The 24,334-nt window shown below is 42.8% G+C and overlaps 1 protein-coding gene across 1 annotated transcript in view; it reads left to right on the forward strand.

The window, feature by feature from the left end:
• Positions 1–24,334, forward strand: part of RASEF (RAS and EF-hand domain containing) — a 73,623-nt gene that overhangs the window by 23,178 nt on the left and 26,111 nt on the right. Inside the window, exons 4-8 of the mRNA XM_029919675.1 lie at positions 11,789–11,935; positions 14,939–15,029; positions 16,842–16,937; positions 20,277–20,354; positions 23,418–23,533. Coding sequence (XP_029775535.1) covers positions 11,789–11,935; positions 14,939–15,029; positions 16,842–16,937; positions 20,277–20,354; positions 23,418–23,533 — 528 coding nt within the window. The remainder of the gene's footprint in view (positions 1–11,788; positions 11,936–14,938; positions 15,030–16,841; positions 16,938–20,276; positions 20,355–23,417; positions 23,534–24,334) is intronic.

Below are 24,334 nucleotides of genomic sequence, written 5' to 3' on the forward strand. Positions count from 1 at the left end.
GTAGTTTTTATAGCTCTCATTGTTAACTAATTTGATAAAAGTTTTCCAGCAGATTTTGAAGAAAATGTAATGCCAGCTTAGGGGACAGGTTTACAAAAACAAACAAACAAACAAAAACAAAAACATAGGATGATTTGTTAAGTAGTTCTCGAAAGGTTCACATGTTTCCAAAACCTGAATGATGACAAGCCACAGAGAAAAAAAGTAATCACCCCAAAAATGTTAGATGCTGTACTGCTACATGTGAATATATTTGAAATTCTGACAGCTGCAGCTTCTCTTTCGGTTGGTAAGAATATGAAAGCCCGTTTGGACGCAGTCACATGCACCACTGCCAAGTCCACATGTATTTCTACTCCATAGGTTTCCTGATTTAGTAAAAATTTAATTTTTAACCACAATGCTTTAGTTTTATATTTCACGAAATTTATAGTAACATTTATAATGAGTTTGGATGTATTTTCAAGAGAATGAAGTTCTAAAAGCTTTACTCTGATTCCATGAGGTGGATGGAAAAAAAACAAAATCAAACCATTATTGGAACTAACTCCACTGATTTTCTTTTAGAAGCATTGATCACACTGATACAAAGCTGGCTTCATTTATCTCTGCAGAGTTCTTTTTCCGCTAAACAGAGACACATGGACACTTGCTGCTTCACCATGTGCATTTGTACAAGAAAACTTGGAAGTGAAAATACACAGAATCAGTTTAGAAGAACAGTCTTTTGATCTAAGGGAAGGGTCATGCTTTGCATGTTTTCTTTCCGCAGCTGCATGAATGAATGGCAGACCCTGAGCAGTTTTCTTAAAAGACATAGATGCTGTTAGGAGATTTGTTGTCTTCTGGATTTCATGCGGTTAATGCTATCACTCTGGTCCACCGTGGTGGAGGCTAAATGTTGACAACCTTTTTTTTTTTTTTTAAACAAACGTCTTTTGTTTAGAATGTTTGTAGATTTACAGAAAAATTGTGAAGATAGTATGATGTTTCCCTGTAACCAGCACCCACTTCCCCCCATGATTAACATCTTGTATTGGTGGAGTACACTTGCAGACAGTTAGTGAACTGATACTGGTATATTTCCTAAGTTTCCCTCCAGAGCCCTCTTTGTGTTCCAGGATCCCTTCTAGGACATCACATTCCATTTAGTTGTATCTCCTTTGGCTTTCTTGGCTGTGACAGTTGACAAACATGTTGAGCAAGTTACAGGTTTATCACCGTCATTCTTGTAGAAAGGAGATTTAGTACTTACCTTTTTTTTTTTATAATAGTTTATTGTCAGATTGTTTTCCATATAACACCCAGTGCTTCTCCCCACAAGTGCCCCCTCCATGACCATCACCCTCTTCCCCTACCCCCTCCCCCTTCAGCCCTCGGTTCGTTTTCAGTATTCAGTAGTCTCTCATGATTTGTGTCCCTCTCTCTCCCCAACTCTCTTTCTCTCTTCCCCTCCCTATGGTCCTCTGTTAGGTTTCTCCTGTTCTCCTGTTAGACCTATGAGTGCAAACATATGGTATCTGTCCTTCTCCGCCTGACTTATTTCGCTTAGGTACTTACCTTTTTAAAGCATGAACTTCTGTTTGTTCTTTGAGGTCATTGTTGCTAGAAGGGTTTATTGCAAAATGTAGTAGTTATACATATAACTTGTACTAAAATAGTTCAGTTACAATAGCTAGTGCATTCTGGTTGTTTTCTATCGCTGTGGGGCAGGATGCTCTGACTTCTGTTTTCTGTACCAAGTTCATGTACACTGTGCATGATTAATGCATGATAATGATAATGCACTGTGCATGATGTAATTTCCTGATTTCTCACTGATTTGGCCAAATGGCCGCCTGGCTGCCCTGTGCATCTTGCAAGGAGCGGCACAATGGGCTGGTCGCCCCGGTGGCTGGTGGCCGGCCGGGCAGCCGTCCCCAGCCTTTCTCCAGCACCATTTGAGACCCACAAGAGTTACCTGTCTGCAGCTGCTCTTGTCCGAGCTAATGTGCCTTATCAGTGAGTATTCTGTTCCTGGGTCCTGAAAGGGAAGGCTTAGTAACACTGCGTCTGAAAAGGGTTAGGAAAGGAGAGATGGGCTTATCACTGACTGTCTTCTGATTTAGCCACGGGTGGGGGGGGTGTCACGTGACACTAGGTGGCAGTGAGAAGTAAAAGGGTGCAGATCCACCGGATCACCCTGGCTTATTGTAATGCAGCTGTTAATAACTTCAGCGCCTAGTTAGTACGAAGTTTAGTAACAGTTACCTACTGTTAAGGTAGCTTTTTGATTAGCATTTATCCAGAATTTCCCTTTTCTAAATCAAAGTGGACTTAATACAGGACAACAGCGTAAACTACGATTGTCCCAGGCAAGCCTGGGAAGGTGATAGATGTCATCTAAAGGAAAATTTTGCATAGGAACTGATGCGGCACTCTTTTATGTTCTCCCCAACTCCCATCTTTCTTACCAAAGCAAGGAGATTTGCAGTGAAAATACACCAACTTGCACTAACATTACTGGATTATGCCTACATTTAACTTGACTCCCAGGTAAATGGATAGAAGAGAAACACTGGAGGTGTGAACGTACATGGTCAGTATTCTTAAGTAAAGAGGTACGTATTCTCACATACACGTGCACACATATGGAGCACGCTGACAGTGTGATATCCACGTATAAAAGCATTTTGCGCCTAGGGGCAGGATGTGAACAAAGGCCGCCTGCTCCCTTGCGTGTGGAAAGCTAGGGCTGCATTGCTCCGTCCTCAGTACTGTCCTCAGGACCTTCTGTTAATAGACTCTAACAGGGATCAAAGGAAGGCCCATTGGCCCTTGGCCTATTTGTGTAAATAAAGTTTGATTGGAGCATAGCCAGACACATTCATTTGTGTGTTGTCTGTGTTGTTTTCATGCTACAGTGGCAAAGTTGAGTATTTGCAACAGAAATCGTAAATATTTCCTGACTGGTGCTTTACAGAAGACTTTAACTGACCCTTTCTTTTGGAGCACTTGGACCCAATTCCAGCATGGGTGGGGGCTGACCTCTGCACCCTCCCCATCCCCCACCAAAACCAAGCAATCCTTGGACACCAGCAGGGCATTCAAGAATTCAACTCAATGCTGACACTTGGAGATAACATCAATGCCACAGGTTAAGGGTTCATCGGCCATCACCCACTTCAGATGCCAGTCACAAGCCCCAGGCTGTTACCTGTGCTTCTGACTGATTGGGGTTCAGTTAATTCACTAGAGAGGCTCACAGAACTCAGGGAGACACCTACTTAACATTTACCAGTTTACTAAAGGGCATGACAATGTGAATCAGCCATGTGGATATATATGTATATATTTCTTATGAATCATTATATCACACCCCTGGACTGTAAGCTTTGCAGACTGACCTCGGGCATGAAATGAAATGGAATTTCTCATTTTTCAGTTTCCTCTGCACTGGTACCCATAAGGCACCAGTTCTGTGTGTAAGTTTCCACATCACACTGCCTCTTCCCCTTTGGTGCCTTCCCAAAACACAACCCAGAAGCTCCTGGGAGGTCACCCTTAGTTCTTTCTAATGCTCTGAGGTGGAGGAGTCAAGAGCAATAACAAACCATAATACTGGCCAACGTTTATGGATTCCCTACAGCGCGCCTGCTATAGTCGTGTGTGCTTCGGGAGGGCTTCGTGCTCGCGTTATGTGGGAGCCTCCATTGCCGTCCTCACCTATGTCTGCGGAAACTGAAGCCCAGGAGGCTAAGCGTTTTGCCCTGGGTCGCGAAGCCAGGATGCGGTGAGGAAGCAGTTGATTTAGCCAGGCCATTACACTTACCCACGCACTGTTCTTTCATGACCGAGGCAGGCCTCAGCTGGGAGGGTGCCCTCCCTAACCCTTCAGCACAGTGCCTCTTGCTGTTTCTGTCTTCCTCCCTCCACTCGTAAGCTCCCAGTAACTGAATGTCAGCGATTTCCAATAGGAAGCAATTTACAACTTGAAATGTGTCTAGACTTTGAACCATCTCCCAGGGAGTTTCCATTTTAAAATCTTTGCTGGAATGGTACCCATATAAGTACTTAGGGAAGTACAATACTTGTCAGGGTGATGGGAATCCTGAAGGAGCTTTACCTGTGGGAGGTGTATGTGGGCAGGGGGCCTGGATGAGGCACTGGTGGTGAGCACCTCGACTAGGTCACCTTCTGAGGGAGCGGCAGCAGAGCAGAGCCAAGGAAAGGCCAGGCCAGTGGACTGGCTTGTCTTTTTGTCTGTGGGATGGTGGGACCAACTTGAAGAGACCATTATTTTTTTTTTTTCTCTGGAAGGGAGAGCCGGAAATAATTTTGTAACTGAGTTAATGTTCTCACCTTTTGTGAACACCAGCCTGAATCCTTCTAGTCAGAGGCAGCCGGCTTCAGGCGGTTAGTGGCCAGAGAGGCACGCCCTGTCTGTCTGGAGAGAAAGGCACGTACTTGACAAATAGAGCGAATGCTGCGCTGTTCTAAGGTTTTGGCTGGTTTTGGCTGATGGGATAAATTTTCTAGTCATTTGGGGTTTTTTCTGAAAGTAGATGTACTACGTAATAAGGGTACGGTTTGAAGTCAGTAACTTTTACCTAACTTGTGTGAGGGTAAAAGGATAAGCATTTCCACTTACTGACCAAATGACACTATGGGTGGGTTCAGGGCATCTAGAGAGATCAGCTGATGTCACCTGAATAGGAACATACCCATTTTTCTTCCCCCCAAAGAGAAATAAACGATCAGATTTTTAAATTATTTTTTATTTAATTTTTTGTTTTAGAGAGAGAAAGAGAGGGAGCAAGTGGGGTAGAAGGGCAGAGGGAAAGAATCTCAAGCAGGCACCACGTCCAGTGCAGAGCTTGACATGGAGCTCCATCCCGCCACCCTGGGATCATGACCTGAGCCGAAATCAAGAGTCAGACGCTCAGTTGTCTGAGCCACACAGGCACCCTGAAACTCTCAGGTTTTTAAAAAAAGATTTATTTTTTAGAGCAATTTTAGGGCCACAGAAAAATTAAGAGGAAGTCGCCGAGATTTCCCATATACCCCCTGCCCCCACACTTGCCAACTTCCTCCATTTTCAACAACTCCCATCAGAATGATGCATTAGTTACGGTTGATGAACCTACATTGACACACCATAGCCACCCCAATTCCTTATTTTACATTCGGGTTCACTTGTGTACATTATATGGATTTGGGCAAAGCTACAGTGACACATGCTCATTATTATGGTACAGAGTATTTTCATTCCCTAAAAATCCTCTGTGCTCCCAGCTTCTCATCCTTCCTCCCTTCCCTCTAATCCCTGGCAACTACTGATCATTCTACTATCTCCAGGTTTTACCTTTTCCAGAATGTCATAGATTTGGAATTAGTATGTAATCTCTTCAGATTGGTTTCTTTTATGTAGTTATATGCATCTAAAGTTCTTCAGTATTTTCTCACGGCCTCATGGGTCATTTTTTTGTTGTTGTTCTTGGCCACTATTTTATTGTCTGGATACACTGTAGTTTGTCCACTGACCTACCGAAGAGCATCTGGGTTGTTTTTCAGTTTTGGCAGTTAGGACTGAAGTGACTATATGGATTCGTATGCAGGTTTCTGTGTGGACAGAAGTTTTCAACTCCTTTAAGTAAATTGCTGGATTGTGCAGTTAAGAGTATGTTTAGTTTTCTAAGACTGTCTTCCCAAGTGGCTACCATGTTGCATTCCCGCCAGCACTGAGTGAGAGTTCCTGTTGCTCCACATCCTCACCAGCATTTGATGTTGTCATTGTTCTGGTTTTAGACCATTCAAATATGTGTTGTAGTGGTATCTTTTGTTTTCATTTGCATTTCCCTGATGGCATATGATGTGGAGCATTTTTTCATATGCTTACTTGTCATCTGTGTATCTTCTTTGGTGAGGTGTCTGTTAAGGTCTTTGACCCATTTTTTAATCAGGTTGTTTGTTTTCTTATTGAATTTGAAGGGTTTTTGAGGAGTATATCTTGGATGACAGTACATTATCAGATGTGTCTTTAGCAGATATTTTCTCCAGTCTGTGGCTTATCATCTTATTTTCTTGGCACTTTCACAGAGCAGTTTTTAATTTTACTGAAGTCCAGCTTATCAGCTCTTTCTCTCATGGATTATGCCTTTGGTGCTGTATCTAAATATTTGTCACCATACCCATAGTCATCTAGGTTTTCTCCTTTATTATCTTCTAGAAGTTTTATAGTTTTGCATTTTATGTTTAGGTCTGTGATGCATTTTGACTTCCTTACGGTGAAGGGCTTAAGTTCTGTGTCTCTGTTGGTTCTTTTGTAAGAGGAAGCCCAGTTCTAGCACCATTTGTTGCAAACACTATCTTCACCCCATTGTATTACATTTTTTCAAATATCCTCTCTTTTCAAATATTACCTTTTTTGTCAAATATCCTTGACTATATTTATCTGGGCCTCTCTGGGCTCTCTGTTCTGTTTTCATGATCTATTGATCTATATGATCAGATTTTACTTGTCTATAATTTTACACATTCTATAGCAAAGGAAAGTAGAAGTTCATGGAAACTTCTGAAGTTGTACACTTCTGGATTAAATGACAGTGGACTTAGATTTACCTTTGTCTCCATGAATGTGTTTCAGAGTCCTTTGCTTAATTTTTTGCTTGAGCCAAAACTTTGTGAAGATGGAAAGAGTAAAGATGCAAGCTTGATTAAGTCATCACTTCCTTTTAATACTTCCGGTGCCTTCCTATCTCTCAATAACTGCCCTGCACCCCCACCGTGTCTCTGCTGTGCTTTCAGGCCCTGTGAGGTCCTCTGGCTCCTGCTGCTTTCTCCCGCCACATACACATCCGATGCTGCCACTGTCCCTCCCCTGGAGCTTTCCAGCCCCACCAGCTTCTTCCAGTTACCTGCTCCCTGCCCCCCGCTCTTCAGCCTGTGGCTGTAGGCACCTGGACAGGCCACCACTCCCTCGCTTCTTTCCTACTTTATGCCTAATTGACATCTACTCATCCCTGAGGTTTTCCCCGGAAGGCTGGTCATGTTCACCTGTCTGTGCTGCCAGAGCATCTTGTACTTAACCTTCAAATGAGGGAAGGAACTCAGTCTGTTTTTTAGTATTTTACTTTTAGGATCTAGTGTGGGGCCCCTTGGATGGTATGGATGTTTTAGTTTCTTACACTCTGATATTAGTGTCATAGTGTCACTTTTCTTACGACAGTCCCTAGTGTACAATGATGCAGACATAGGTACTTAATGCTGTTAGCTTTTGTTCATAGAAAACTGTTTGGGTTTTAGATCTATTTAACTTGTAGTTTGAATGAATAGGTTAGCCTCCTATTTTAATGCTTAAGGGAGCAAGACTTAGAATCTAATGGACTCTTTTCCTAACAACCTTACTGGGTCACTGTGTTCCTTAATGTGAAGTGGTATTGTCTGTGCTTGGCTGTTCCCTTTTTTTTTTTTTAATGTTTATTTATTTTTGAGAGAGAGAGAGAGAGGGCACACAAGTGAGGGAGTGGTAGAGAGAGAGAGAAAGAGAAATAGAATCTGAAGCTGGCTCCAGGCCCTGAGCTGTCAGCACAGAGCCCCACTAATGGCTTAAACTCACAAGCTGTGAGATCATGACCTGAGCCGAAGTCAGAAGCTTAACCAGCTGAGCCCCCCAGGTGCCCCCAGAGGTGTCCTTTGACCAGAGGTGTGCAGGCATCCTAAATACTGGCCCTACTACATTACATACACATAAAGGTAGATATAGATGTGCTCTTCTAAGTATTAATGACCCCTTAAAATTTTTTGCACATCTTAAGTGTACCTGTTTTTCTTCTAAGTTCATATGATAAATAACCCTTTCAGCTTCAGTGGGAATATTTGTGATTTAAAATGCATATTTCCCAGGATAATTTTATTTTGGTTTTTATTTTTTATTTTCCCAGAGACAATTTTAAAATTCTAAGTTGTGAATTTTTCATCAGTAATTAGCCACCACTGTCTTTTTTTTTTTTTCACACAAATGATCTTATAATTTATCAGACAAGAAGAGGAGTAGAGTAAGCTCAAGTTTTAAACATCTAAAGGTGGTTGATAATTCAGGGTGTGTTTTTCTCTGATCTGTGTTTCTCTGATTTGATGTCTTTCTGAGCCTTTTATTTGATCTCTTTCCTTCAGACATAAATTAGATTATTTTAGTGTTAGGTGCTCTCTCAGCACCAAAGTGCAGAGACTGTGTTTTGCCTTGACTAACTAAAGCATATGACTTGGCCCTCCATTTTTATCGAGTATTTGTCAAGCCTTCCTATAGAGAGGTCTCCGTGGTATTTTTGAATCCCAACGTAATTGCCTGAGATGCATCCCTGGACTTAATGAATTCAAAGCGCTTCAGGCCCTGTCACTACCGGGCACCACTCTCAGCACCCACAGGTGCCACCCTGGGTCGGGCCAGAAAACAACAGAGCTGTGTGCGTGGCATTGTGCATCCTCGCTTGTTTAACCTCTGCCTGCAGAAGCAAGGACAGTGGGGGACGGCGGTGACTGCGGCACTCTTAGGAGCTGAATAAAGATCGACTTGGCCCCAAGTAGTGGCACCAAGTCTGCTGAGCCGAAGAGCCCACCTCTTGCCTGTGCGCGCAACACAGCATTTAAAGCTTGGGCTGAGGGACCAGGAAGCCTCTCTGGTTACAGAAAGGCGTTTTTGTCTTTGTTTTTTTCCATGAGGTGTCAGAATTGCCAGGTGTGTTCTGGTGGCTGTCTCAGCATGATCCAGGTGGTCCTCTGGTTTCACAGATAGAGACCACCAAACGCAGCCTGCAGGAATGTGGGGGGCCGCAGGAATGTGGGGGGCGGGGGAAGGTGGGAATGTGCCTTATTGTGCTTTCCCCAAATAGCTGTAGGCAAACCAAATTTTAGGAGGTTATCTTATTTTAATCTTAGTCATGCCCTCCTTCTTTAAAGGAGTCCCTTTGTAATATGGACAATCCCTGCAGCCTCCTCCAAAGTGAGTTTTAAAAAGTATTTTAAATTTTCTTATGTGGAGACTTGCCCTTGGGACCCCTGCAGACCAGTCAACATCTACTCTCGACATGAATAACTAGTTTCTCCCTGGGAAGCTGGACTCCAGCCAGATGGGCTGAGTTGGAATACTGGCTCTGCTTGCCTGTCTCTGCCTCAGTTTCCTCTTTGGTAAACAGGATGCTAGTGATAACTTCTTTATAGGGTTGCCAGGAGGGTTAAGTGACTCGTACATAGAAGTGCCGAATCACTGCCTGGACTACATGTGGAAGGTGCCTACTAAGTATCTGCTTCAGTATATGAGGCCGACAGACGAGTCTTTTGTTCCCTTGAAAGAGAGTGGGTGGTGGTAACAACTTAATCCTGGTCACTGAAGCTTTTACGTAGTTAATACGAAGCTATCAAGGAAGAAGATGAGGAAGTAATTTAATCTGGGAAAGGATGATTAAGATAACAAAATAGGAAACTATAATGCCAACTTTTTCAGTTCAAACTGAATGTAACAAGTTCCAAGTCCTAGTGGCTTAGAACAAACTTATAAAATACAAACTTGTTTCTTTCTCCTGTGTCGTTCAGATCAAAGTGGTGAGGCAGCCCTGCCGAGCAGGTGACCTCAGTGTGGGGACTCCGAATCCGAGTACGCTCTGTCCTGTGACTTTGCCATACTGGAATTCTTCACTTAAGCTGTGAGGATGAGGAAGAGAGATGGAAAGAGGTTGAAGAATGGGAAGACAGAGAGAGGGAAAGGGGGTGGATGGAGAGACGCAGAGAGAGAGAGAGAGAGAGAATAAGAATGAGTATAAGCTGAGGATCTTACGAAGGATTTTAGGGGACAAGCCATGAAGTGGCAAACACACCGTTTCTGTTCCCACTCCATTGACTGGGACTAGTCCCCTGGCTCCAGGGAACCTGCCCGTGGTTCTGGGAGGGGGTTGCTCCCTGTGTGCCCAGTAAGAAGCCGCGCAGATGAGCATTCCAGAAGTCTGTAGCGCGATGCTTGACTCTAGAGCATCTCCTGTGATGGCAGACATTTTCTAGAATCAGTCTGTTTGTATACTTCACTGCAAACCATCCCTGACATTCTTTGTATTGTCAAGACCAGCAAAGGACTCGAGAAGGTTTAGAAATCATTCTGTTTCTTTCTTATTTTTGAAATTCGCAGAAAGTCGGGACATCTACCAATCTCTGCTTCTGAACATTTTATTGTGCTGTTTGCCACTAAACAGGGACTCTAGGTGACATATCTGAATGACCAGCTCTGACAGGCAGGTCTCTGTTAAAGAGAAAGTCTTTATGTTTTGTGTCCTGCTGGTGATTCATAAATGACAAAAGGCAAAGAAGTTAATGATCCAGTTATGCACCGAGGCTGCATGGGACCATCTAAGGGTGTTGCGTGTTTGGTTCTGTTTTCTGCTGTAGTAAACACGGCTCACTACTGCAACGAGCCTTTGTGCTCCGCTCTGACGGGAAGGGTGATGACTGCTTTCTGTGTCTTATAGCAGATGAAGGGACTTAATCCTGCAGGTGTATTAATAATCTTTCACTTGAGTGGTTCTTTTGAATCATAATTGGCATCTGTACAGATTGAGCAGTTTATTTATGAGTGCAAACCCAGGGGATTTTATAGCTGCGTGGACACACCTTGAGGCCATGCTTAGCTAAGCTTCTAGGTTAATATATACCTCACATTTGGCACTGTTTCATAGTTCTGTGGATTAATTTTGAATCCCATTTCGTCTGCCAAGTTCAGGTGTCTAACACAATTGGGAAGCAAAAAAACGTTATGGTGGATCATGTGGTCTCCAGCCTCAGACTGGAGTGGAGGCCCAGCTCTGCCGCTCAGTCACTTGGGGACCTTTCATTGTCTGCTCCAGGCACCTAGGGATCTCTGGTAACCAATACCAGACTGGGTAGCTTCAACGACCAAAATTTATTTTCTCACAATTGTGGAGGCCAGAAGTCTCAGAAGGCGGCGTTAGCAGGGTTAATTCTTTCTGAGGCCTGTCTCCTCCGCCTTCAGACGGCCATGTTTCTGTGTCTTCACGGGGTCTGCCTTCCTTCCTTAGCACATCGGGTCCTGAACTTGAGTCTGGGGCACCGCAAGTCCCACCGACTCACTCCTTCCTCCTCCGGCAGGCGAACTGCCAAGGCGCATCAGGTTTCCTTTTGAAATGACTCAGGAGTATTTATCTTTTAATAAAAGTTAATGACAAATAGGATTGTCACATATAAATATATATGAATTTGTATTAAGTAATTTTTAATGGACTGTAAAATAATAGGTATATTCACTCTTCTGATCATAAATGGTGAAATATGTCTTGTTAAGGATTGGTGGAACACATTATTAATCAGTTTAATGGTTATCTCACTTTTTTCCTGTACATCTATTTACCTTTCTGTTAAAGGAAAAAAAAAACCCCAGCAGTAACCAAAAACATACCTCCCTATCAATCCTATGCACCGGTCTACACCTTCAGCACTAAATCCTGACCATATAAACCTGTGTATGGTTTTTATTTATCTATTCAGACCTCAGTAAACCCAAGAAAAAGACAAATTTTCTGTTCCATTTAAAAAAATATTACGGAGAATAAGGCACCAGGATCTCTGAATGCTGTCTCTTCCCTCCTTCCAGACCTTCTGTTATTGTTGCTTTTTTCTTCCGTGAGTTTTATGTGTTCTCATTCCTCAAATGACAAATTCTGAAAATACTGCAAATTTGCCTTTTTATTTTTTACTTGGTTTAATTTCATTTTTAATTCTAAATAAAAAAAAATTTTTTTTTTGGCAGAAAAGAGCAAGTTAGTACCTTGTATCTAAACATCAACCTCGTGGAGCCAAGACTAATCCAGCCGTATGAACACGTTATAAGGAACTTCATCCGCGAGATCAAACTGCAGAGCACAGAAATGGAAAGCCTGGCCATTGCGGTGAAGAGGTATGGGGGCCTTTCCTTTCTGTGTGGCACATGGGGGCCTTTAGCTGGCTCTCTGACCAGGTGGCACGTGGACGGAACTGCACCGTCACGTCATGATGTGGGTGGACTTGCCGGGCCTCAGGCATCTGGAGCTGCCTCAACCCCGCCGGCCCGCGGGAAGCTGAGTGGGGCAGTACTTTGTAGGGGCAGCCCCAGTGATTCCATCCAGACCAGAGAGATTCATTATCTTCTATCCAGCCACTTGAAACACACAGGGAACTTTTCATCCAGAGAGGCAGACAGGACGGCATTTGAAGCCTGGCCTTGTCACTGACAGGTGTGTGACTTTGGGCTGGTTTCTGCATCTGCAGAATGAGCTATCAATATTCGCATTCTCAGGGTGTTGAGACGCCATGGATGTGCTCAGTTGGGGGGCTCTTCCTCTCTCTGGCCCTCCTCACGCAGCCTGAACTGAAAGCCAAAAAGCTTTAAACCCGTGCTGTCGTGTGGACAGTTTGTGTAAGCCCTACCTGGCTCTCATAGGTTATCTTACTGGTTTTACCAGCAGCCCGGTGCAGAGGAAGAGCTTAGATGTGTTACAATCCAAACAGCAGCCTTTTGCTCCCCGGAAGGACCACAGTCCTCTGGCATTAGTGGGAAAGAAGGCATGTTGTCTGCCCTAATTCCTGGGTATTCTGCCCCACAGATGCTGGTCACTGCCATCTGCTTCACCGGCCTCTCTGAGATGTGTGTGTGGCACGTCCTGCTGGTCTCTGCCCAGAACTTGTAATGGCCTCTTTAATAGGATGTCTCCTGTGTGCATGGGGACAGGAGAGGGCTCCTCCTCTGTCTCTTCATTCTTTCTTCCAAATGATGATCAAACTATCTAGTTGACTCTCTGGAGTCATGGATGCTAAGTAGGACTTTGTATAGTACTGGGGTCATGTGAGAGTTGTACCATACACGGGCGTTTCTTGTGCACATTTTCTGTTCCTGACTCTGAACTTCTCCCTCAGGTTTGCCTGCTAGGGGGCTTTCAGTGGGATAGGAGGGTGGTCCTCCGAACTCCAAATTCTGTAGAGCATTATGGAGCTGAGAGGGATTCACAGACACATGTGTTGAGATTTTAGAGTGTCTGGTGAATACCTATTAAGACAGACTAAGTTCCATGTATACATACACAGACCCACACAAAGATATGTGGGACACACACACATTTATAATGACCTTTAAGGACAGTACCATGTAAACCCATAAGGGAAAAAAGAATGGGATTCTTAGTGTTCTCATCACCGGCCAGGCTATTCTGCCCCTGCGGAGTGAGTGTGTCACAATGGGTGAGCTTCGTTATGGCTTCCCCCGCTCCCTGCCTCTGTGTTGTCTGTGTGGAATCCAAAGTCAGGCTGTGTCCTAGCTATCTGAGACCTCGCCGAAGTGCTTACGTGACACCTATGAAGTTCTCTTATGTTCTTACCGGAGGGCCATCCATCCTCACCTGAATTTTTTGGTTGGGGGAGCATCTCCATCTTTTCACCCCGTACTTGCACCTGAAGATGGGTCCTGTGTCTGGATGGCAGCCCTTGGCTGAGTTAGAGTGGACAGTCTTCGTCACATTAGACATTTCACTAGGAGTTAGGAATTTCTCGGGGGCAAACACTATATCATTATACAGTACCCCGGTTTACCAAAAAAAAGTTGCCCAGAAATGAGGAAGGCAGAGAGAACACATCAGGAGCAGTCTCAGATGCCCGGATGTTTAGTACTGGATGTCTAGAAGGAGCGGATGGAAAAATGGTCATGGAGGGAGAAGGGATATGTGGCTTGGCTGTTCCCACTCCCAGAGTTGACCAAACCAAACCAGAGTTGCTGTGGTGATAGGTAATTCCTAGATTTCAGATAGCAGGTATTTATAAGTGAATGCGAAATAGCTGACTTTCTAAACGAGGTTAACGTACCTTTGGGCAAGCTATAAGGTAAGGATGAAGAAATAAGCAGAAAATCAGCAGAAAATCTGTAAGGCACTCAAAATTTTATTCTGGGCCTTTCCCCCAACCCCTCTGTATTCATTTGGAACTTGATATGGAAATGAAACTACTGTGTGAGCAGACTGTTAACAAGGAGTAAATAAGGGGAAAGCAGGCAGGCTGATAGCATGGAAGCCATCACACTGGAAGACGGGAGGTCTTACATTTAGGTCTTTTTATTAACAGCACATTATTAATCCTCTAAATCTCACGTGGCTGCTTTCAAGTCTCTTGTGACCTAGCTGAGCAGACAAGGTACATACATGAGAAAATTTAGATAATCGTACCTAGCAGAGAGAGAACAAAAAATACTTTTTAAAGGCTGTAATCTGAAATCTCAGCCATTGTAAAGGGGCAGCTGTCCTCATGCTAGACAGTTGCTCAAGAAAACTATCCCAGAACTCTTCTCAAGGAAATGTTCCCATTTCTGACTTTCTGGCAGATGCATGTGCTTTGCCTCTAGAGAGAGGTGATTTAGTGATGACATGAATAGAAAGAATTTTTCTACAATGTAAAGACCATATATCTGTATTCTAGGACTTTGAGAACTGATGAGAAATAGTTGTTGAGATTTCTTTTATCCCCCTGCTAGCTGGAGCATGGTGTGTTTCGTGTAATAACATTTCAGAATTATATCTAACCGTCTGTTTGCCATGGGGTTCTTTTTTTGTCCGGAGTTGTCACTCAGTCATGGCAGTAGAAGGGTTTTCAGAATTTATTGAGAGCTTCCCAGTGATTTGGTATCTTTATCTGTACTTTGCCACAATCTATTTTAATGCTTTTCTATCTAATTTATACCATTTATTTAATGTCTAGTTTTAATGTCATTTTACACCCAAATGGACAAATTGCCAATCTCACTTTATTACGTGGAAGGAATAGGGAATATTATTTTAAATGGTGTGTTTCTCCTCATGAGTAAAATAGGAGTTGAAGTGGCAGAGGTTAAAGTTTTCTCTGCATGTTGCAGTGATGGGGCGTGCATCCTCTTGAATTTCAGAGCCCAAGACAAGGCAGCCATGCAGTTGAGTGAGCTGGAGGAGGAGATGGACCAGAGGATTCAGGCGGCAGAGCACAAGACGCGGAAGGACGTGAGTGTGTGGAATCGGCCCGTTCATTTCAGGAACCTTGAGGGAGTACCTTTAGTAGACTGGGCACCAGGCCCTGTAGGTGCAGCAAGTCCAGGCTCCGGGGGGCTCTCAGTGAGGGCAGAGTTTGGTGGTGGTGGTTTTGTGGGGAGAGGAAGGAGAAAGTGAGAGATAAGTAATCCAATAAAGCAGGTAACTTCAGTCGCAACCAGTGCAGTGAGGAGCAAGTGTGGGAGACAGCAACGTGGAGAGGAGGCAGGGAGGTCAGCATCCTCTCTTTGTAGAGGGGATGTGAGAGCTGAGGCCCGCGGAGGAAGGCAGAGCCCCTTTGGTGGAGGAGGCTGGCTCAGCTTTTATATCATAGCCTCACTGACCATGTCCACTACCAACTTTAAATCTAGGTTACGGGGAACTTAAAATTCTCTCTGCCAACTTCAGTGTTTTATAATGGAAGATACTTTAAAAATTTTTGCTATTTATTTAGAGAGCAAGAGAGAGAGAATGCGAGTAGGGAAGGGGGCAGAGGGAAAGAGAAAATCTTAAGCACACTCCATGCTCAGTGTGAAGCCCGACGTGGGGCTCAATCCCACGACCCTGGGATCATAACCTGAGCCGAAATCAAGAGTTGGATGTTCAACTGACTGAGCCATCCAGGCACCCCTAATGGGATGTACTTTTTATTCATTGTAGGAAACCTTGTGATTGAAAGTTACTACCCCTTTAGTGATTCCCCTAGAATCAGGTCAGGTGTCCTGTGCAGAGGGGCCCTACCCTACCCCCATCTTACTCATTTCCTGTCACACCTCAGCTTAGCTTTTCCTTAGTAGTACTTGCTGAGGTCATCTTTGTTTCCTGGCTCCCCCTGCCCCCCAGGACGCATGTTTGTCCGCACTGCTCCTACTCTGTTCCCCTACGCCCTGACTGTTGGTGCATAGTAGGCTATCAGCGGATATTTGTACACTCAGTTTCATTGATTATTAATAAAACGTGATTTGAATACTAAACATAGGACATAAAGTTACATACTTTGTTAAGAGAAAAAGGGAATTTGAAGATGTCTGGGCTCTTGGGAGGAGCTGACGTCCTGGGGTGCCCCTTGCCACTCTCTGATCCAGGCAGGACACATCTGAGAAGTATGAGCCTATTCGGAAGCACTTAGCATAGAAATTTGCAGGCGATGTGATTTGAGTTCAGATAATGTGAAAGCTCTTGGGAAGAGGACAAACCCACCAAACCTTCCTAGGCCCTGATGACATGATAGGGTTCAGGCAAACACTTGGCCCTTGGCTGTTGCCCTAACTAAACTAGTTAACTGATGTGGTGAGGCCATCCCTCACCATGTAATAGTCATAGAGGTGTCTCTCCGGCTGATGTGTGCACGTAGGCTCCAGGATTCCACTCTTCTTCTACTCCTGCATGTTCTAGTTCCAGAAGGGCTGCACCTCCAGAGTCACGTATTTCTCCCATCTCTTCTCCCATTCCCTGTGTGGGAGACTTGGGGTCAGCCTTAGTTTGACACAAGACATTTCTCACTTTACGGGGTTTTGAAGAACCTATTTAAACCAATAATTTTTGGGCACCCAGATGTTTCAGTCAGTTAAGCATCTGACTTTGGCTCAGGTCATGATCTCATGGTTCATGGCTTTGAGCTCCACATGGGGCTCTGTGCTGACAGCTCAGAGCCTGGAGCCTGCTTTGGATTCTGTGTCTCCCTCTCTCTCTGCCCCTCCCCCATTCGTGCTTTGTCTCTCAAAAATGAATCAGTGTTAAAAAAATTTTTTTTACTCAATAATTTTCTTTTTTTTTTTTTTTTAGGAAAAACGTAAAGCTGAGGAAGCCCTCAGTGACCTCAGACGTCAGTATGAAACAGAAGTAGGGGATCTACAGGTGACAATAAAGAAACTCAGAAAGGTTTGTGGAAGCGAGGCTTCTAGGAATAGTCCAGTATATGTCTCTGTTTAATTACTGGCAACCAAAAACATTTGGAATCCTATTAAAGCAGCAGTTGGACTCAGATTTCAGAGTTAAACGGGGCTCCCTGGAAAGGTTTTTCTTTTTTTTAAAAGATCCCCGATTTCCTTTTCTGATTCCAAGGGCAACCTATCTTCTGCACAGAGATCTAATAAATATTTCTGATCCCTTGAACGGTTGTCCATCAAACCCCAGTTTTCCTTCCTCAGGCGCCCTCACTTCCCACACATTCAGTGGGCTCAGCTCAGGACAGATGGGGTACTGTCTTTACTGGTCACGTATTCCTGTATCCCTGCCCCCACCTCACCGCAAGGTACATGGTCAATATTCAGTGAATATTTATTAAATGAAGTAAATATTTTTCTTCTATGTAATAGAAAATCCCAGATCCAGGGGACCCCAGATCAGTAGGAGGTGGGAGAGAACTTGTTGAAATGTGAGCAAAGGTGAGATTGGATTTGGCCGTGGCCATGTTTGGTTTCTAAGGAGTAGGGTACATGTCACTGAGTGGAGTGCCGGTAGATCCTTATTAACAACCGGTTCCAGAGACGGAAGGGGCAAAGGGAGGAGTCTGTAATATTTGCCGATTTCTATGTTATGAAAACTCACACCACTAACAATGTTAAGTCACCGAGTGCAGTTTGGGAGAGATGCTCACAGCAGGCTCCCACCTGCTGGTACCAGTTGTCCGCGGTGTGGTACGGGCTCCGCCCCTTGCATGTGTGTTGTCTCCATAACTAGTGAAAATTTCTTGGCTAAAAGGCAAACGGACACCTCCAAAAGAATCATCCCTGAAAGCGGCATCACTTTGCTTCTTTGATCGTTCATATGATAAGCTTTAGTGCCCTCTCCAATGTTTGTATTCGATGAGATTAAGTGACAATTAAATGTATTTTGTGGGCTGTTGCAATTCAAACCTCCTGAATTACTTTTAAAAATTCTCCCCAGTAACCTTCCTGGGAAATTATTATCGATGTCAGCCTTTTTTTCTGGTTTCCAAAGGCCCTTGGACCATGCCTAATGCTTGTATTACAGAATTTGAATGGACCAATCCTTCGTTTATGCCAGACTCACAGATTCTCCTGGCCCCAGTCCTTCTCCTGCCTTCTCAAATCTTCAGGCTAAGAGAAAGTTCCACAAGAAAGACAACATTTCTTCCTGTGAGATAAGGACCAAATAGGCAGTGAACAGCAAGAGTCAGAAGTGCTAGAACCTGAGTCCTTATCGAGACTATGCCACTTTCTGCCTTGTAACACCTGGGACAGTTGGCTTCTTTATCTTATCTTTAGTTTTTCATCTGTAAAATGGTGTTAATAATTGGCTATCCTGCCTAACCGTAATAACTGATACTTTTTTGACTTCATAATTTACTAAACTCCTTTTCATAATTTTTACATCTAATTCTAGACTTTCTCTGAGGAGAGGTAAATATCCCACCTTCTCAGCTGAGGACGCTGAGTTCCAGAGAGGTTGAAGTAACTTGTTCAGAGTCACAGAGCCAATAAACAAGGGAGTCATCTCTTGCTACACAGTTTGTGCTTTCTCACTGACTTCTTGCCTGCTCGAGGGTTGTGGAGCAAGCAATGGTGCATGTGATGGAACATTAAAGGATTTTTAAAACTTTTTAATTTTTAAATTTACATCCAAGTTAGTTAGCATATAGTGCTATAATGATTTCAGGAGTAGAATCCAGTGATTCATCCCCTGTGTATAACACCCAGTGCCCATCCCAACACGTGTCTTTCTTAATGCCCCTCACCCATTTAGCCCATCCCCTCCCACAACCCCTCCAGCAACCCTCAGTTTATTCTCTATGTTTAAGAGTTTCTTATGTTTTGTCCCCTTCCTTGTTTATATTATTTTTGCTTCCCTTCCCTTATGTTCATGTTTTGTATCTTAAATTCCTCCTGTGGATGAAGTCATATAATATTTGTATTTCTCAGATTGGCTAATTTCGCTTAGCATAATACTCTCTAGTTCCATCTACGTAGTTGCAAATGGCAAGATTTCATTCTTTTCGTTTCTGAGTAATACTCCATTGCGTGTGTGTGTATATATACGTATGTATCACACATCTTCTTTATCCATTCATCTGTTGATGGACATTTGGGCTCTTTCCATACTTTAGCTATTGCCGATAGTGCTACTGTAAACATTGGGGTGCAAGTGCCCCTCTGAAACAGCACAGCTGTATCCCCTGGATAAATACCTAGCAGTGCAATTGCTGGGTCATAGGGTAAGAACATTAAAGGATTTAAAGAACTATGGAAAAATTTACAGATTGGCTACAATTGCCATTACCTTACGCCATTGATACTGAGGAACTAGTTTTTCCCTCCAGTTTTTTGTCTCTGAAGTTGACATTATAAAATGTCAAGGGCTCTTCTTTACGGTCTTACAGTCAGCCATACGGCAGTCATGGCACAGTTGTCTGAAAATCTTTAGTTGATGCCGTCTGGCAAGATGACTAAAGTCCAGCATCAGATTACTTAGCCTTTGACTTAGACTTGATGAAATACAGCATTCATTTTGATCAGTACCTAACTATTCAATTAATGGAAACCCACACATCCCCACAGTTCCCAGGAAAAGTTAGCAATTTGTAGGCAAGATATTTTTTTTGTCCATGTTAGAGATGCTTCTGAGCCAATTTAGTCTGGTAATACTGACAAGTCAGCCAGAAAGCAAAGCTCACGTATGTATTCATATAGTTTGTACATGTATTCATATACTAATAAGCCAGCCAGAAAGCAAACCTCAAGTATGTATTCATTAGCTTTATATCATACTTAAATTTTACTGGTTTTAGTTATTTTAATAAGCATTTACTGAAATCCCTTTGGAGAAAACAGTTGAATCTGACACTAAAAATCTTAGTTTCTGGTAGAAGTAAGGCCTTTGTAAATAATTATAATACAGGATAGAAAGCGTTAAGTATAGATAAAGTTCTAGGGGAATATCAAGTCCAGACTCCTGTGCAGCGTAACTGAAACAATGAAGGTGGGTTGCTTACTATTCAAATGGTTTCCCAAAAGGACTTTTCAGTTATTTCAGAGGAAGTTCATTAAATGCTAAAACCCCTTTTTCAAATGTGTAAATTACTTAAAGCAAATTTTCAGATCCTCATGGATTGCATGTAGTTTAATGACTGATAAAGTTGTACAGTGTTGAAAACTGAAGACTTTTGGAATTCTGTATCTACATTTAAGGATATTTAGAAACAACTGAGGCAATTCAAAGTGAGTTTGCAAAATGCACAACCTTTATTTCCTCTTTCAGCTAGAAGAACAGTCAAAACACATAAGTCAAAAAGAAGATGTGGCTGCATTAAAAAAGCAAATTTATGATTTATCTATGGTAAGAATCACCTTTCACTTATAGAAATATATTTTCTCTTAAATGACTGTTTCGTAGACATAATTAAGCAGTTATTTCAGCGTTCCAGGGATGGAAGCATAGAAATTAATACCACAGTTAGAGAAAGTCTTTTTTTTTAAATTTTTAAACCTTTTTATTTATTATTGAGAGACAGAGAGAGACAGAGCATGAGCATGGGAGGGGCAAAGAGAGGGGGAGACACAGAATCTGAAGCAGGCTCCAGACCCTGAGCTGTCAGCACAGAGCCTGACGCAGGGCTCGAACTCACAAACGGTGAGGTCATGACCTGAGCTGCAGTTGGACACTTAACCGACTGAGCCACCCAGGCGCCCCAAGAAAGTCTTTGACATACATTTGGCCAAAGGTGTTATTCAGGCTTTTACCCTCAATGATACCCCAACTATTGTGAATGCTTTTTTTTAAGTATAGGGCATTGATCTGGATTAAAAGACATTTTTTTAAATGTTTATTTAAATTTTTTGAGAGACAGAGAGCAAGCAGGGGAGGGGCAGAAAGAGAGGGAGATACAGAATCTGCAGCAGGCTCCAGGCTTTCAGCTGTCAGCACAGAACCCGATGTGGGGCTCAAACCCATGAACCAAGAGATCATGACCTGAGCCAAAGTCAGATGCTTAACCGACTGAGCCACCCAGGTGCCCCCATTGCCCTGGATTTTTAAAAAATATTTATTTATTTTTGAGACACAGAGAGAGAGAGAGAGAGAGAGAGAGAGAGAGAGAGAGAGAGAGAAGGTGTGTGTGCACACGTGCCTGCCAGAGCTGGGGAGGGGCAGCAGCCTCTGTGCTGTCTGTGCAGAGCCCCACATGGCCCCAGGCTCTAATAACTCACAAATTAAACCTGTGAGATCAAGACCAGAGTCAAATTCAGATGCTTAACTGACTGAGCTACCCAGGCACCTTCTATTGTGAATGCTTTTACTTATTTTTTATTCAAAGCAGCAGTGGCGTGGCCTTGAACTTGAAATTGTTAACCCTGCATTCTTACAATTTTAACTCCATCTATGTCCCTGGGTTTATAGGATGTGACTGTTATTTCCCTTCTCTTCTTCCAGCGTTCCTCTTTTTATCCCTTTCCCATCTTTTTGCTGACCATATCTTTGCTCTTTCTGTTGCTGCAGTTGACAGCATTTGCATCTGTTTTGTTATCATCCTTAAATTGTCTTTATTTTGTCGGTAGGTGAACTCTAAAAGCTGGAAGCCAGTAGTGAGCATTTCCTTTATTATGAGCCTAAATATTCTCATTGCAGGGCCAGAAGTGAGCTGGCTGTACTCAAAGTGCCCTTCTTTTTCCACAGTCATTACCCCGTGCCGTTCAGAAGAGAAGGCTCCCGGCTTTATGGTCAGATTGGAATGCACTGTCAGTTCCAAATTTTGCCACGTCTTGGTCGGCTTTGTATTTGGATCATGAGTTTCTTGTGGAATTGCTTATTTTTCTTGGATTATCTGGTTGAGGTTTTGGTTTCTTGTAAAAAAAAACAAAAACCAATACAGAACAATTCTGGCATCTGCATGGTATCATCATCCGCTGATGCCTTACAACTTATTTATTCTTCCCAGTGCATGGAGTTTGTTTTTTCTGTTGCTGCAGAAAAACTTCCTTGAAAGTATTAGTTTTGGAGTCCACAACGTTTCAGTCCAATTTTTTTTAATGTTTATATATTTTTGGGAGAGAAAGACTTAGTATGAGTGGAGAAGGGCAAGAAAGAGAGGGAGACAGAACCTGAAGCAGGCTCCAGGCTCTGAGCTGTCTGCACAGAGCCTGACGCGGGGCCCGAACTCATGAACTGTGAGATCATGACCTGAGCCAAAGTTGGACATTTGACCAACTGAGCCACACAGGCGCCCCAGAAGTTTTTGTTCTTATGGACTGATTGTTTTTTACACTTCTCCCCTTATGTCATTTTCTGATTTCTGAGCATTTTAAAAGGTACCTGGTATAGGATCCCCATGCAGCTAGGTAAAGTGATCTCAGGTAAAATTCTTTTTCCTGAGAGAGTGCCTTTCTAGGAGCTCTGTGGGAGAAGCTGGCTGTCAGACGGTGGGACCCCTGATGACCAGGATGAGTGGGGTATGGGTATTTGAGAAGCTGTAGCTAACTGTATCAGTCTTCCAGTGATTTTAGAAAAGAGGTACCCTTTATTACTGCGTGGGCAATCAACTCTGACTATCTGCTGATATTTGCTAGTATGAAGGGGATGGCCTTGGGGGGTGGCATGCTGTAATACACAAATTTAATCTCTGTTTTTAGCTCCATTTCCAACTGCCTTCTTCCTTGTCTCCTCCTTTGTTCTGTAGCAGAATCTTCACCCCCGACTCTTCTGGACCTCCTTTGCTGCTGTTCTCTTCTCTTTAGCATATTTCCATCCAATTTTCAGTTTCAAAAAATGTATTTAGTTCACTTAACAGCTGAGGGGCCCCTCCTCCATTCTTTTAACTTGTATTTGTTTATCTCACGTTATTTGGCATTTCATGTCACTGGGGTCTCAAAAGGGAAAGAAGAGTGCTCAGTCCGTCATTCTGATCCAGAAGGCCCCAGTGGTGGTGGTGGTTTTTTTTTTTTTTAAAGAAAAACATGGACATTTTTTAAACTGCACTAGTTTATTTTTAAGTGCAAAACTTACAAATGTTAGGTGATCGGATTTATTGTAAAAACTAGGTGGTCTACCTGCTAACAGGTGCTATTAATCCCACAGAATGTTTATCAGCATTTCCGTAGCTCTCATTGAGTAAAACAGATGTTTAAATGTTTGATTGGGGTTAATTTGCCAATAATATGTTAAAGGACATCATGATCAGTCTTGACTGTTGTTTGGCACCAAATGTCAAGCAATAAAAAAAATCTTCAAAGATTTAGCTTTTTGAGATTTTAATACTTTGTAATAATTTCGAATCATTGTGAATTGATAATTAGTTCATTGAACACCAAGATTGGAAGAGCGGTGGAGGGGAGGGTACCAACCTGCACTTGACTCAGGTGAAAGATACTCCCGAATCTAACCACCCACGCTGTTCCTCTTCTCCAGGAAAATCAGAAAGTTAAGAAAGATCTTTTAGAAGCACAGACAAACATAGCCTTTCTTCAGAGTGAATTAGATACGTTGAAAAGTGATTATGCCGATCAGAGTCTGAATTCAGAAAGGTATGAAACTCTGCGTTTTATTCTTTAATTTGAGTGGAATGTTTGTTTTGATGACCATTCACATGAGTGAAGCTTAGCTATATAATAACCGAGATAGATAGTTATTTGTTAACCTTTTCCGATATGTTCTTTCTAAAGATTTCACTTTCAGTGTCATGTTTCCTGGTGATTTTTGTGTTTTAATTTTTTTAACAAACAGATTAGTTTAATTGTTGACTGCATAAGACGGTGCATGGCTCAGTGAATGTGTGAATTATTGGGAACAGAAGAGCATATCTAAAGCGTCAGGAGTCAGTGCTAACTAAAGTGCTTTGAAGGTGGGAATCCTGGCCCTTCATTCAACATATGAAAAGGGAAAAGTAGGCATCTTATACATTATTTCCTTTTGATACGCTTTAGTTTTATATGTGGTATTAATAAACCAAGACCTAACTCTCTCTCTCTCACACACACACACACACACACACACACACACACACACAGAGGCAGGCATGCATTTACATATATTTGGATATTTATTTAGGTAAAGGTATGCAAATGTAAAATGCATGTATTTGCATACACATATTTGCATGTGGGTGTGTATGTGGATATATGTGCACACAGAATACATATATGTATATATGTGTACACACACATACATTCATATGCACCTCATATATATAAAACATGTACACTTGGGAAAGCTTTCTTGCTTTTTTTGTTTTGTTTGCTTGCAAACTTTAATCAGAATTAAGGCCCTATAATGGAAAGCAGTGCAACATTTACTGTATATAGGTTCCCGAGCTAAATAAGGAGTTA

This window comes from Suricata suricatta, chromosome 13, assembly GCF_006229205.1.
Source record: "Suricata suricatta isolate VVHF042 chromosome 13, meerkat_22Aug2017_6uvM2_HiC, whole genome shotgun sequence".
Taxonomy (NCBI): Eukaryota; Metazoa; Chordata; class Mammalia; order Carnivora; family Herpestidae; genus Suricata; species Suricata suricatta.